The sequence below is a fragment of the Zophobas morio genome, unplaced genomic scaffold, assembly GCF_036711695.1.
Source record: "Zophobas morio isolate AGI-343-1 ecotype UQ-CSIRO unplaced genomic scaffold, CSIRO_AGI_Zmor_V1 ptg000026l, whole genome shotgun sequence".
NCBI classification, from domain to species: domain Eukaryota; kingdom Metazoa; phylum Arthropoda; class Insecta; order Coleoptera; family Tenebrionidae; genus Zophobas; species Zophobas morio.
The window spans coordinates 13,950,964-13,967,070 of record NW_026972131.1 but is presented as its reverse complement, the minus strand read 5'-3'; the positions used below and the strand labels follow the sequence as shown (position 1 = coordinate 13,967,070).

General features: G+C 35.0%; 1 protein-coding gene across 1 annotated transcript; it reads right to left on the bottom strand.

Annotated features, from left to right (window-relative positions):
- Nucleotides 1-5,121: 5,121 nt before the first annotated feature.
- On the bottom strand, nucleotides 5,122-15,710 carry LOC135136247 (vacuolar protein sorting-associated protein 54). The gene is made up of 4 exons (XM_064065445.1): nucleotides 15,583-15,710; nucleotides 14,104-15,525; nucleotides 5,498-6,567; nucleotides 5,122-5,443 (listed from the first exon to the last, which is right to left on the bottom strand). The coding sequence occupies exons 2-4, from the start codon at nucleotides 15,281-15,283 to the stop codon at nucleotides 5,234-5,236; spliced, it is 2,460 nt and encodes an 819-aa protein (XP_063921515.1). The 5' UTR covers nucleotides 15,284-15,525; nucleotides 15,583-15,710; the 3' UTR covers nucleotides 5,122-5,233.
- Nucleotides 15,711-16,107: the final 397 nt, after the last annotated feature.

The window sequence follows — 16,107 nt, the reverse complement described above, 5'->3', positions numbered from 1 at the left end:
ATTCAGAAACGTCAAAACTTTGAAAACTCGAGAAATCGAAAAACTTAAAATTTTAAAAATTGAAAATTTAAAATATCGAAAAGTTGAAAGATTGTGAAAACTGAAAGTTCAAAAAACGAAAAATTGGAAATCCAAAAAGTACAAAGTCGAGAAATCGAAAAATCCAGAACGTGAAAAATCCAAAAGTCGAAATACTAAAAAATCCCAAAATTGAAAAATTGAAGAATCGAAAAACTGAGAAAACTCACAAAATTGAATGAAAAATCGAAAAATTGCAAAATCTGGAGACTGAAAAATCGAAAAATTGAGGAACTGAAAAACTGAAAAATCGAAACCTTCGCAAGTCGAAAACGGGAAAACCAAAAAATAAATTAATTGAGAAATCGGAAAACTGAAAATTCAGAAACGTCAAAACTTTGAAAACTCGAGAAATCGAAAAACTTGAAATTTTAAAAATTGAAAATTTAAAATATCGAAAAGTTGAAAGATTGTGAAAATCGAAAGTTCGAAAAACGAAAAATTGTAAACCCAAAAAGTAAAAAGTCGAGAAATCGAAAAATCCAGAACGCGAAAAATCCAAAAGTCGAAATACTAAAAAATCCCAAAATTGAAAAATTGAAGAATCGAAAAACAGAAAACTCACAAAATTGAACGAAAAATCGAAAAATTGAAAAATCTGGAGACTGAAAAATCGAAAATTTGAGGAACTGAAAAACTGAAAAATCTAAATCTTCGCAAGTCGAAAACGGGAAAACCAAAAAATAAATTAATTGAGAAATCGGAAAACTGAAAATTCAGAAACGTCAAAACTTTGAAAACTCGAGGAATCGAAAAACTTAAAATTTTAAAAATTGAAAATTTAAAATATCGAAAAGTTGAAAGATTGTGAAAACCGAAAGTTCAAAAAACGAAAAATTGGAAATCCAAAAAGTAAAAAGTCGAGAAATCGAAAAATCCAGAACGTGAAAAATCCAAAAGTCGAAATACTAAAAAATCCCAAAATTGAAAAGTTGAAGAATCGAAAAACTGAGAAAACACAAAATTGAACGTAAAATCGAAAAATTGTAAAATCTGGAGACTGAAAAATCGAAAAATTGAGGAACTGAAAAACTGAAAAATCGAAACCTTCGCAAGTCTAAAACGGGAAAACCAAAAAATAAATTAATTGAGAAATCGGAAAACTGAAAATTCAGAAACGTCAAAACTTTGAAAACGCGAGAAATCGAAAAACTTAAAATTTTAAAAATTGAAAATTTAAAATATCGAAAAGTTGAAAGATTGTGAAAACCGAAAGTTCAAAAAATGAAAAATTGGAAATCCAAAAAGTAAAAAGTCGAGAAATCGAAAAATCCAGAACGTGAAAAATCCAAAAGTCGAAATACTAAAAAATCCCAAAATTGAAAAACTGAAGAATCGAAAAACTGAGAAAACTCACAAAATTGAAAAATCTGGAGACTGAAAAATCGAAAAATTGAGGAACTGAAAAACTGAAAAATCGAAACCTTCGCAAATCGAAACCGGGAAAACCAAAAAATAAATTAATTGAGAAATCGGAAAACTGAAAATTCAGAAACGTCAAAACTTTGAAAACTCGAGAAATCGAAAAACCTAAAATTTTAAAAATTGAAAATTTAAAATATCGAAAAGTTGAAAGATTGTGAAAACCGAAAGTTCAAAAAACGAAAAATTGGAAATCCAAAAAGTAAAAAGTCGAGAAATCGAAAAATCCAGAACGTGAAAAATCCAAAAGTCGAAATACTAAAAAATCCCAAAACTGAAAAATTGAAGAATCGAAAAACTGAGAAAACTCACAAAATTGAACGGAAAATCGAAAAATTGAAAAATCTGGAGACTGAAAAATCGAAAAATTGAGGAACTGAAAAACTGAAAAATCTAAACCTTCGCAAGTCGAAAACGGGAAAACCAAAAAATAAATTAATTGAGAAATCGGAAAACTGAAAATTCAGAAACGTCAAAACTTTGAAAACTCGAGAAATCGAAAAACTTAAAATTTTAAAAATTGAAAATTTAAAATATCGAAAAGTTGAAAGATTGTGAAAACCGAAAGTTCAAAAAACGAAAAATTGGAAATCCTAAAAGTTAAAGTCGAGAAATCGAAAAATCCAGAACGTGAAAAATCCAAAAGTCGAAATACTAAAAAATCCCAAAATTGAAAAATTGAACAATCAAAAAACTGAGAAAACTCACAAAATTGAACGAAAAATTGAAAAATCGAAACCTTCGCAAGTCGAAAACGGGAAAACCAAAAAATAAATTAATTGAGAAATCGGAAAACTGAAAATTCAGAAACGTCAAAACTTGGAAAACTCGAGAAATCGAAAAACTTAAAATTTTAAAAATTGAAAATTTAAAACATGGAAAAGTTGAAAGATTGTGAAAACCGAAAGTTCAAAAAACGAAAAATTGGAAATCCAAAAAGTAAAAAGTCGAGAAACCGAAAAATCCAGAACGTGAAAAATCCAAAAGTCGAAATACTAAAAAATACCAAAACTGAAGAATCGAAAAACTGAGAAAACTCACAAAATTGAACGAAAAATCGAAAAATTGAAAAATCTGGAGACTGAAAAATCGAAAAATTGGGGAACTGAAAAACTGAAAAATCGAAACCTTCGCAAGTCGAAAACGGGAAAACCAAAAAATAAATTAATTGAGAAATCTGAAAACTGAAAATTCAGAAACGTCAAAACTTGAAAATTTAAAAAATTGGAAAATTAAAAAATCGGAAAATTCAAAAATCGAAAAGCCGAAAAGTAAAAAAACGAAAAACGAATAAATCGAAAAATTCAAAAACTGAGACAATCAAAACATCGAAACATCCGAATCTCGATAAATCGAGTTCTCAAAAAATTGAAAACTCGAAAAATTCACAAATCGAAATGTATATAAAACAGTCGAAAATTGAAAAATCTAAATTTAAAAAAACGAAAACTGAAGAATTGAAGAACTGAAAAATCGAAACTGCGAATTCGAGCAGCGGTAAAATAAAAAATATATATATATATTAAACGAAAAATCGGAAAACTGAAAATTTAGCAACGTCAAAATTTGAAAAATTGTAAAATAGAAATACTGAAGAACTGGAAAATCCAGAATTCGAAAAATCTAGAATTTAAAACATTGAACAATTGAAATATCGCAAAATTGAAAAATGGAGAAATCCAAACATCAAAGAATCAAAAAAGAAAAATTCGAAAATCTAAAACTTAAAAATCGAAAAACTGAAAAATCGACAAATCGGAACTCCAGAATTTAAAAAAATTGAAATATCGAAAAATTGGAAAATCGAAAAACCGAGAAATCCAAAAATCGAAACATCGAGAAATAGAAAAAAATTGAAAAATTTTAAAAAAGAAAAATTAAAACATCGAAAATTTGAAAAAAAAATGAAAATCCCAAAAATTAAAAAAGGGGTGGAAACCCAAAAACTGCAAACTGAAAAATTTTAAGTTGGAAAATCGACGAATTGGAACCGATTGGCCAGAGAATTTGAAAAATTGAATAAACGAAAAATTGGAAAATCGAAAGAAACAACAAAAATTAAGGAAATGAAAAAAACAAAAAATTGTGATATAAAATCGAGAAAATGAAAAATAAAAAGTCGGGAAAATGCAAAATAAAAATCGGGGAGTTGAAAAATTGAGGGGACCGAAAATTGAAAAAGGGTACAATTAAAAATCGAAAATGTGAAAAATGGAAAAATGAGAAATTGTAATATTGAAAAATTGGAAAATTTGAAAAGTCGACAAATTGTAAAATTGAAAAATGTACAAAGTGAAAATCAAACTTCAAAATTTGAAGAAAAATTGCTAAAAACCTGAAAATTTGAAAATTTTAATAAAGGAAAAATTGTAAAATCGAAAGAAACAACAAAGAATAAAGGAAATCAAAAAAAGGAAAATTGTGATATAAAATCGAAAAAATGAAAATTAAAAAATCGGGAAAATGAGAAATAAAAATCGGAAACAAAAAATTGGAAAAGGGAAAAATGAAAAATTGAAAAACTGATGCAAACTGAAAAATTGAAGGAACGAAAAATTGAAAATTTTGGAAGTCGAGAAATTGTAAAATTGAAAAATCGAAAATAAAAAACGAAAAATTACAAAATGAAAACATGAAAAATCTTAAGCATCGAAAAAGTGAAAAATAAAAAAAAAGAAATATGTATTATGAAATAGAAATATTTAAAATTAAAGAAATTGGAAAATCGGAAGACTGGAAATCCAAAAACTGCAAAGTGAAAAATTTTAAAATTGGAAAATCGAAAAAAAAAAAACAGAAAATACAAGAAATGAAGAAACGGATAATTGTAATATAAATCGAGAAAATAAAAATGAAAAATTCGCCACACTGAAAAATTAAAATCTGGAACATGAAAAATTGTGGAAACGAAAAATTGAAAAATCGAAAGAAACAAAAAAAATAAAGGAATTGAAAAAATGAAAATTTGCGACATAAAATCGAGAAAATGAAAATTAAAAAAATCGGGAAAATGAAAAATAAAAATCTAAAACTTGAAAAAGACAAAAATTAAAAGAAGAAATTGTAAAATTGAAAAATCAAAAATAAAAAAACGAAAAAGATTATGATGAAAACTTGAAAAATGTCAAAAGTGAAAATCAAACATGAAAATTTGAAGAAACGAAAATTTGAAAAATCGAAAGATTAAAAATTGAAAAACTTAAAATTCGAAAAAGTGAAAAATAAAAAAAAAGAAATATATAAGACTGGAAATCCAAAAACTGCAAATTGAGACCTTTTAAACGTGGAAAATCATGGAATTGAAAAATGAAAGAAACAACAAAAAAATAAAGGACATAAAGAAACCAAAAATTGTGTTAATTCTAAATAACTTTAGACCAATTTTTATAATTCAACAATTTACATTGAGTATCAAAAATAAAACACCGATAGCTTTCGAATAATTTTGAATGTGTTGTGCTGATTTTTTTTAATTCCACCAATATTTTCTATTTTGACAAAATGACGAAAGAATCGAAACTTGGAGAGTTATACAAAACGAGTAAAATTTGAAGCCTCTTTTGTCAGGGTAGGTATTTTATGGCCTTATGGAGGTCACTCAGAGGAAATGAACAAATTCAATTAATCTTTGTCTTTTAATGAAAAACAACAACAAAATCCAGACATTCGTATCCATACAGACTTTATACAAGCTTCATAAATAATGTACATGGTATTCGCAACTAAATTTTTATTACCTCATCCAAATATCATCCATGGCTTTATCCGATAAATACTTTTCGGGTAACACTTTTATAGTCTTCATTGTCTGTAAGTAAAATATTATTTCGGTAGTGACGACTCCGTGCTGGGGACCGCCGTTATTCTGGATATTCATTTTGACGAGTTGTTCCCGGAGGCGACTTTTGAAATTCTTGTGGATGATCTCGTAGATGTCGGTCACCTAAAGACAACGAAAAATTTCCGAATTGAACCAGAAGCCCCACTATATAGCTACCTGTTCCTCGGGAAGCACCGAGCTCACTGCTTCGTGCAGCTTCGTCAGATGCCTCGACACATTCCGGAACGCCTTCGACGGAACCGGCGGTTTCGCGTCCCACTCGTTCAACTGATCCCCCAGGAGCGAATTCATAATCGAGAGCACTTTAGTCTCCAGCTGCTGGATGTGGTGCCCGATATCCCTCTCCACCCCATCGAACCCCCCCAACGGATCGCTCGTCAAGCCATTAAAGTGCGCCCGAATATGCGGTATCATCCACAGCACCACCTGCAGCGACCTCGACGTCAGCGCCAGGTTCGTCGTGGTGATCGTCTTCAGCCCGGCCGTCTTCAACGCGCCCGCACCCAGCACCAACTGGCAACTCCTCGAGTTGAACGTTCTCAACAGTTCCGTCAAGTTCCGGCCCACGATGGGCGCCAGCCACTGCAAGTTATGCGCGCACACACAGTACTCGCACACCAGCTGGACGAGGATGAGCACCGTCCCCACGGCGGTGTACTCCTGGCTGCCGATCCTGAGGTACGGCGCCGGTTTTTTCAGCTTCTCGTCGACGGTGGTTTCCTCCGACGGGGAGCTGGGGAGGGAGCGCACGTCGCCGACGGCGAGCTTGTCGACCAGGAGCTGGATCTCCTGAGGCACTTCGGCGACCTTCCAGCGCTCGGCGTCCAGCAGCATGGTGAGTTTGTTCTTGCGCTGGCTGTGGAACTTGTTTACGTAGTTGCCGGCTTGGATTTTGAAGGCGGCGCGGAGGGCGGCGCTCTGGCGGCCGCAGATCTTCTCGCAGAGTTCGGTGAAGCTGTCGACGATGGCGGAGAGTTCGGTGATCTGGGTCGCGGTGATGGTTTGCTTGTCGGATTGGGTGCTCACGAGGGAGGCGAGTCGCTCGTGGCAGTAATCACAGATGGAGATTAGTAAGTCTTTGAGTTTCACTTCGACGCGGTTGTGGTCTTCGAGGGAGAGGAAACGCTCGGTGTCGCGCAGGGGGGGAGACGACCTGAGGCCGGCGCTGGTGTCGGCGGTGGCTTTGATTACGTCGTGGACGGCTTTCACACGCTGGACTAGTTTACCTGGGGGAAGGTGGAGGTGAGTGGTGGAAAGCGAAACGGGAAAATCGAGTGTGTTGTTATATACATAGACAGATAATTTGCGGTGTGGAAAATTGAAACACGTATAAGATATATTGTGTGTTGATGTTTGTTCCCGGTAGCAAGTTTTTAACTTCCAAAAATTAAGACTGACAAAACAAAACAACAAGTATCAGTTTTAAAATTAAAAACCTACTACAGTGTAACAACAAATAATTATAAAAATTAAAAGCACAACACCTCCTATAAATGTGCTTACGATGTCGCTGCTGTGTGCTGCGAGTACAGGACACGACGCAACCCAAAGTCATGTTGTATTTTATTTAAAATATTTCTTTCTCTCTAGAACTGAAAATGTACAAATTTAAATACTCAGCAATGTAAATAAGCTTCTTTAAGTTTTATTACTGTGTTTAACGTCAATTTTTTAAAATATCCGAAAAATTGCCATACTTTCAAAAATTCTATTGATGAGCTGAATTGAAAAATTGGTCTTGGATGAAGGTTTTCGAAATATTCGCTTTCAAAGTCAACTTCCTGAAGCATCTTAAAAATTTTGCTGTAGAAAATGACAAAAAAACTTCTGGTGATCAAAATAAACCCAAGAATCTGTTTTGATAATTTTTGGAAGATGGTCGGGAAAACGTCAAAAATTTCCAATGGAATTAAGTTCGATTTATAAACTTGTCGCTGACGTTGCTGTTCGCCATTGATTGTAAGTTCTGTAAGTACTTATGTATTGTTAAAGATAGTGGACAACAAAAAAGGCAAAACACTTTTAAACTGGGACATTTTTGTAGGAAAGTATAGATTTTGCAATTAGACTCCGCCCCTCGGTGTGGCAACGAATGAAAAATTCATCACAATTGCGCTTGGGATGGATATGGGTGGGGCTTAATTTGTGGCTTGTTTTTCTCTTAACATACATAGTATTCTTTGAACAACACGACACTGAAAAACATGCTTTTTATTTCATGTAACGCAATAAGGAATTAGCAATTAAGCCTCGCCCTCTTGGCTCATGACGAAAAAAAAAATCATCACAATTGAGACAGGGCGGGTGGGCGGGGCTTACATTTTGCCTTTTTTTTCTTAACATGTGTAGTCATTTTTTCACAACAAGAAACTTACAACATGTTTAAAATGGTAAATTTATTTAGGCAAATATGGATTTTGAAATTACGCTCCGCTCCTCAGTAATTTCACATAGTAATTTTTCGTAGAACAACAAGGAATTCAGCATTAATCTCCGCCCCTCGGCTTACAACAAATAACAAAATCATCAGAATTGAGACAGGACGGGTGGGCGGGACTCTTGCCTTTCTTTCTAAATATACGAATACACAGCCATCTTTTCACAACAAAAAACTTAAAACATGGTTAAAATGGTACATTTTTCTAAAGGAATATAGATTTTGCAATTATGGGACGGAGCCCAATTGCAAAATCGATATTTCCTAATACAAATTTTCCATTTTAGACATGTTCAAAGTTTCTTGTTGTGAAAAAAAGTCTGCACATATTAAAATAAAAACGCAAAATATATGCCCGCCCACCCACCCTGTCTTCATTGTGATGATTTTTTTAATTCGCCGTGAACCAAGGGGGCAAAGCATAACTGCAAAATACTTATTTCTTTACAATTATTTTGCATTTTTTCTTAATATACGTAATCGTTTTTTCAGAACAAGAAACTTAAAACTTGCTTAAAATGGTAAATTTTTATAGGTAAATATGGATCTTGCAATTAAGCCCCGCCCTTCGATCTGAGAACGAATGAAAAATTCATCACAATTGCGAATTAATATGAGGAGGTATGGGTGGGGCCTAATCTTTGGCATTATTTTTTTCTTAATATACATAATTACATAGTATTTTTTGTGCAGTAAAGCTCCATCCCCATGGCTCACGACGAATAAAGCAAAGTCATCACAATTGAAATAGGGTGGGTGGGCGGGGCTTACATTTTTTCTTTTTTTTTCCTTAATATACATACATTTTTTGCAGGGAAATAAGGTTTTTGTAATTAAGCTTCACCCCTAGGCTCACGACGAATAAAAAAAAAATCATCAGAATCGAGATAGGGTGGGTGGGCGGGGCTTATATTCTGCCTCTTTTTTCTTAACATACATAGCCATCTTTTCACAACAAGAAACTTAGAACATGGTCAAAATGCTACATTTTTGCAAGTAAATATGGATTTTGCAATTATGGGGCGGAGCCTAATGCAAAATTGAGATTTCCTTGTACAAATTTTCCATTTTAAAGATGTTTGAAGTTTCATGTTGTGAAAAGAAGTCTACAAATATTAAAACCAAGAGGCAAAATGTAAGCCCGCCCACCCGTCCTGTCTCTATTGTGATTATTTTTTTTATTCGCCGTGAATCAAGAGGGCAAAGATTAACTGCAAAATACTTATTTCTTTACAAGAAATTAAAAACATGTTTTTGAGTATCGTGTAACTCAAAAAATACCATGTACATTAAGAAAAAAAAAAGGCAAAATATAAACCCCGCCCACCCACCCCATCTCAATTGTGATGATTTTTTAATTGTTAGAAACTTGAAACACGTTTAAAATGGTAATTTTTGTAAGGAAATATGGATTTTGCAATTAGGCTCCGCCCCTAGGTCTGCCAACGAATGAAAACTTCATCAATACTTAGATCAGGGCAGGTATGGGTGGGGCTTTAATTTTTTTATATTATACATGGTATTCTTTGAATAACACGATACTCAAAAACATGTGTTTTTTAATTTCTCGTAGAGAAATACGGATTTTGCAGTTAAGCTCCGCCTGTTTGGCTCACGACGAATAAAGAAAAATCATCACAATTGAGACAGGGTGGGTGGGCGGGGCTTATATTTTGCCTTTTTTTTCTTAATATACATACATTTTTTGCAGGGAAATAAGGTTTTGTAATTAAGCTCCGCCCTTCGGCTCACAACGAATAAAAAAAAATCATCAGAATCGAGATAGGGTGGGTGGGCGGGGCTTATATTCTGTCTCTTTTTTCTTAACATACATAGCCATCTTTTCACAACAAGAAACTTAGAACATGGTCAAAATGGTACATTTTTGCAAGTAAATATGGATTTTGCAATTATGAGGCGGAGGCTAATTGCAAAATTGATGTTTCTTTATACAAATTTTCCATTTTAAAAATGTGTTAAGTTTCATGTTGTGAAAAAAATCTGCACATATATTAAAACAAAAAGACAAAATATAAGCCCGCCCACCCGCCCTGTCTCTATTGTGATTATTTTTTTTATTCGCCGTGAATCAAGAGGGCAAAGATTAACTGCAAAATACTTATTTCTTTACAAGAAATTAAAAACATGTTTTTGAGTATCGTGTAACTCAAAAAATACCATGTGCATTAAGAAAAAAAAAAGGCAAAATATACCCCCAGCCCATCCACCCCATCTTAATTGTGAAGATTTTTTTAATTCTTAGAAACTCGAAACAGGTTTAAAATGGTAATTTTTGTAAGGAAATATGGATTTTGCAATTAGGCTCCGCCCCTAGGTCTGCCAACGAACGAAAACTTCATCAATACTTAGATCAGGGCAGGTATGGGTGGGGCTTTAATTTTTTTTTATTATACATGGTATTCTTTGAATAACACGATACTCAAAAACATGTGTTTTTTAATTTCTCGTAGAGAAATACGGATTTTGCAGTTAAGCTCCGCCTGTTTGGCTCACGACGAATAAAGAAAAATCATCACAATTGAGACAGGGTGGGTGGGCGGGGCTTATATTTTTCCTTTTTTTTTTTCTTAATATACATACATTTTTTGCAGGGAAATAAGGTTTTTGCAATTAAGCTCCGCCCCTCAGCTCACGACGAATAAAAAAAATCATCAGAATCGAGACAGGGTGGGTGGGCGGGGCTTATATTCTGCCTCTTTTTTCTTAACATACATAGCCATCTTTTCATAACAAGAAACTTAAAACATGGTCAAAATTGTAGATTTTTGCAAGTAAATATGGATTTTGCAATTATGAGGCGGAGGCTAATTGCAAAATTGATGTTTCTTTATACAAATTTTCCATTTTAAACATGTGTTAAGTTTCATGTTGTGAAAAAAGTCTGCACATATATTAAAACAAAAAGACAAAATATAAGCCCGCCCACCCGCCCTGTCTCTATTGTGATTATTTTTTTTATTCGCCGTGAATCAAGAGGGCAAAGATTAACTGCAAAATACTTATTTCTTTACAAGAAATTAAAAACATGTTTTTGAGTATCGCGTAACTCAAAAAATACCATGTACATTAAGAAAAAAAAAAAAGGCAAAATATAAACCCCGCCCACCCACCCCATCTCAATTGTGATGATTTTTTTATTGTTAGAAACTTGAAATATGTACGTTTAAAATGGTAATTTTTGTAAGGAAATATGGATTTTGCAATTAGGCTCCGCCCCTAGGTCTGCCAACGAATGAAAACTTCATCAATACTTAGATCAGGGCAGGTATGGGTGGGGCTTTAATTTTTTCTTAATATACATGGTATTCTTTGAATAACGTGATACTCAAAAACATGTGTTTTTTACTTTTTCGTAGAGAAATAAGGATTTTGCAGTTAAGCTCCGCCTGTTTGGCTCACGACGAATAAAGAAAACTCATCACAATTGAGATAGGGTGGGTGGGCGGGGCTTATATTTTTCCTTTTTTTTTTCTTAATATACATACATTTTTTGCAGGGAAATAAGGTTTTTGCAATTAAGCTCCGCCCCTCAGCTCACGACGAATAAAAAAAATCATCAGAATCGAGATAGGGTGGGTGGGCGGGGCTTATATTCTGCCTCTTTTTTCTTAACATACATAGCCATCTTTTCATAACAAGAAACTTAAAACATGGTCAAAATTGTAGATTTTTGCAAGTAAATATTGATTTTGCAATTATGAGGCGGAGGCTAATTGCAAAATTGATGTTTCTTTATACAAATTTTCCATTTTAAAGATCTTTGAAGTTTCATATTGTGAAAAGAAGTCTACACATATTAAAACAAAAAGACAAAATGTAAGCCCGCCCACCCGCCCTGTCTCACTTGTGATGATTTTTTTTTTATTCGCCGTGAATGAAGGGGGCAGAGCTTAACTGCAAAATACTTATTTCTTTACAAGAAATTAAAAACATGTTTTTGAGTAGGTATCGTATTGTTCAAAGAATTCTATGTATATTAAGAAAAAAAGCAAAATATAAACCCCGCCCACCCACCCCATCTCAATTGTAATGATTTTTTTATTCTTAGAAACTTGACTCACGTTTAAAATGGTAATTACTGTAAGGAAATATAGATTTAGCAATTAGGCTCCGCCCCTAGGTCTTCCAACGAATGAAAACTTCATCACTACTTAGATCAGGGCAGGTATTGGTGACCCTTTACTTTTTTCTTAATATACATGGTATTCTTTGAATAACACGATACTCAAAAACAAGTGTTTTTTAATTTCTCGTAGAGAAATAAGGATTTTGCAGTAAAGCTCCGCCTTCTGGGCTCACAACGAATAAAAAAAAAATCATCCCAATTGAGATAGGGTGGGTGGGCGGGGCCTTAATTTTTTCTTAATATACATACATGGTATTCTTTGAATAACACGATACTCAAAAACATGTATTTTTAATTTTTCGTAGAGAAATACGGATTTTGCAGTTAAGCTCCGCCTGTTTGACTCACGACGAATAAAGAAAAATCATCACAATTGAGACACGGCGGGTGGGTGGGGCTTATATTTTGCCTTTTTTTTTATAAATAAACATATATTTTTTGCAGGGAAATAAGGTTTTTGTAATTAAGCTCCACCCCTCGGCTCACGACAAATAAAAAAAATCATCAGAATCGAGATAGGGTGGGTGGGCGGGGCTTATACTCTGCCATTTTTTTTTCTTAACATACATAGCCACGTTTTCACAACAAGAAACTTAGAACATGGTCAAAATGGTACATTTTTGCAAGTAAATGTGGATTTTGCAATTATGGGGCGAAACCTAATTGCAAATTTGATGTTTCCTTATACAAATTTTCCATTTTAAACATGTTGTAAGTTTCATGTTGTGGAAAGAAGTCTACACATATTAAAACATAAAAGCAAAATGTAAGCCCGCCCACCCGCCCTATCTCAATTGTGATGATTTTTTTTATTCGCCGTTAACCAAGGGGGCGGAGTTTAACTGCAAAATACTTATTTCTTTACAAGAAATTAAAACATGTGTTTGAGTATCGTGTTGTTCAAAAAATACTATGTATATTAAGAAAAAAAGACAAAATATAAACCCCGCCCACCCACCCCATCTCAATTGTAATGATTTTTTTTATTGTTAGAAACTTGAAACGCGTTTAAAATGGCAAATTTTTGTAAGGAAACATGGATTTTGTAATTAGGCTCCGCCCCTAGGTCTGCCAACGAATGAAAACTTCATTACCATTTAGATCAGGGCAGGTATTGGTGACCCTTTACTTTTTTCTTAATATACATGGTATTCTTTGAATAACACGATACTCAAAAACATGTGTTTTTAATTTCTCGTAGAGAAAAAGGATTTTGCAGTTAAGCTCCGCCCCCTTGGCTCACGACGAATAAAATAAATCATCACAATAGAGATAGGGTGGGTGGGCGGGCCTCCATTTTACCTTTCTTTTTTAATAGGTGTAGACTTATTTCGACAACAAAAAACTAAAAATGTCTAAAATGGTAAATTTTTGTAATAATCAACTTAAATCGTCCACTTTTCAGCTCTAAAAGCAACCTCAGCGGGAATTTCAACGTCAACAGCAAGTTTATAAATCTCACTTTATTAAAAAATAGATTTTTCGGCGAAATTGCCTAAAACAAAAAACAATGGGTTATGAATGTCTGAAAATGATTCAATTGCGGTTTTAGAAAAAAATGCGGGAATTATTGAAGAAATGAATTTGAAAGATTTGGAGGTCAAATGAAAACAATCTTTTTTGGTAATTTTCGATGGTGGTCAGGGAAACGTCAAAAATGTCTTACGGAATCATAAAAAAAACGACTTTTTGGCGAATTTGACTAAAAAACAATAAAAAAATTCTGGGTTATAGACAGTCCGGGATCAAAATTTCTAAATTTCTAAAGTATCGCAAAAATGATTATATTTGTGTTTGATTAGCAACAACAATGAAAATTTGTTACCCATTGTATTAATAAAATCGGTAAATAATTAATAAAGTTGTAACTACCGTACTAAAAAATAAAGTACTCGAACGCAACTAAATTTCACCTTGAAGTTTTACTCTAAAGTTAAAAAATATCGAAAACACGTAAATCGTTAAACCCTTATCTCAATAAATTACATCAAATAACTTAGTAACACGTTTCTTATCAAAAGACTTCAATAAAAATTCGAAATTTACTCATTGGCGTGAGTCACTTATCTCGTATCTCTTATTTACAACTTTCCTCCCTTATTATTGGCTTTAGGGGTCAAGGGGCGAAAATACGTCCTCCGAAAAAAAAAAAATCAAAGAAAGGGTTCTACCACTCACCAAGGGCGTGACTAGCAAGGGTCAAAACCGTCAGCCAGTGCGCCGCGTCCATCGTGGGCGCCACCTCCACAGACCCCGTAAGACAGTGCTCCATATCATCCTCCACATCCGCCAGTTGTTCAATCAGCAACTGCTTCAACAAAGTCTGGGCAGCTGTAACCGCTTCCTGCTTATAAGTCTCCAAAAACTGTAAGTGGTTCTGCCGCAACAACCCCGCCACCAGACTGACGAGCCGCTCCTGGTCCAACACCCCGCCGTTCGCATCCAGCGGCCTGTGCAAATCCGCCGCCGCGTACCTCTCAAACTCCGTACTAAGCATCTTATCAATAAGCTTTGACATCTCCTTCAGCTGCGACGGCAAATGCCTCAAACTCGTCACCCCAGCCAACTCCTTCGAGAGAACTTCCTGCGTGCTCGAAATGAGCTCCAGCGCCGCCACGTAATCCGACGAACTCAAAAGCAGCTGAAGAGTAGGCTGCGTCTGCAGCACTGTAGCCATTAATTTTAATTTGTCCACAAGTTTCACGTGGTTGTTCTTGGACCTAGCCAACCCGATCAGTTTTAGCGAATCCTTGGCTAGAGTTTTGTCGACTTTTTGTACTTTCGAGCGCAGGGTTTTCACTTCATTCGAGGCCACTCCCATTTGTTCCATGATGGTGTCGTGCGAAGTCATGGCGTGGAAAAACGCGTCGGATTTCTGCGACACCTGCTTGGCGATTTGCACCTCAACTATGTCCAAGTAGTGGCTCAGTTCTTCCTGGAGGAGGTGATCTTGGTTCCTGTCGTTCCCGCGGAACACCTGCGAGAAAACCGCCGGGTCGTTCAGCGGGAAACTCTGGCGCAGGAAAATCTCGGGGACGCTTTCCACGCTCACTTCGCCGTTTACTAGCTCGTTCTTGCGGGCTTTCACGTGGTTGGCCTCGAGTTTGGTCTGCGCGAAGCGCACATGCCGCTTGTAGCGCTTTCCGATTTTGCGAAAGTAGCTGTCGAAGTGAGAGTAGTTGATTTCGGGGAGGAAGGGGCTCTTCTCGATGTGGCTCTTCTCCACGAACGCGTCGCCCCATGTCTTGACGAAGAAGTTTGACTGCTTGCCACGATTGGGGTCGTTGAGAACGGCTGGAAGGTTTTGAGCAGCGGAATAAATGGACCACTGCTCGGCAGCTGGCGTCATATCAGTCATATATGTGACGTACTACCTGGTCTTGTATTTCTTCATTTCGGGAACGTATTGCTAACTGGGAGACACTTTCATCAGGTGATAAGGACACGGTTCTTACGATTCATGTTTGATGGGTTGGACGAACAAAAAATCGAACTGTCAAGCAAACGTCAAAAAACAGGGCTGCCACACGCAACATGCGGAGCACACGAGGCGAATTGCTGGTTGCATAACTTACAAATTACGACAACCAGCTCCAGGCGCTGGAATTTCATTTGTGTTTTATTATTTTAAAATAGAAAAGAGGAAACGATTCTTACCCAGAGCATCTAACATTCATACAACCTCTTCCACAACTTTGTTAGAGTGTTAGAACTCGTCACTGCTCACAGACTTTATAATACTCGTTCTTACAAATGAAACTGAAGCTAAAATAGTTGTTAAAATATGCCAAACAATCACTTTCTGCACAAGACGGGACTCAATTACACTTTTGCGGAAGTTTGGTTTCGAGTTATGCGAAAAGTGGGTTACCAGCTCTCACAGTGAATGCAAGTTTCTAAAAAAGAATGATAAGTGATTAGACAAAATTCGCTAATAGCTAACTTTTATGCATCTTTCGTTTTCCAGTGGGCCCCAAGACAGACTACTTTTTTTTATACAATTATTAGGATTTTTCACATATGCAGGATGTTACAATTACAAATGCAATAATTATTCCTAAAAATATAACAGACACATACAAAACGATGCAAATAGATATTAAATATGTGCATCTTTTTATTTTCAGAGCGTAAATTCAGTACGAAACAATAAGTCGCGCGTTTCCGTCTATCTGTCTGTCT

Excerpts from the sequence above, each read along its gene's own strand:
- LOC135136247 (XM_064065445.1), bottom strand. The coding sequence starts at position 15,283 with ATGACTGATATGACGCCAGCTGCCGAGCAGTGGTCCATTTATTCCGCT. Across the intron at positions 6,568-14,103 it reads CCTTGCTAGTCACGCCCTTG|GTAAACTAGTCCAGCGTGTG; the intron begins GTGAGTGGTAGA and ends ACCTTCCCCCAG. Across the intron at positions 5,444-5,497 it reads CGGTGCTTCCCGAGGAACAG|GTGACCGACATCTACGAGAT; the intron begins GTAGCTATATAG and ends CGTTGTCTTTAG.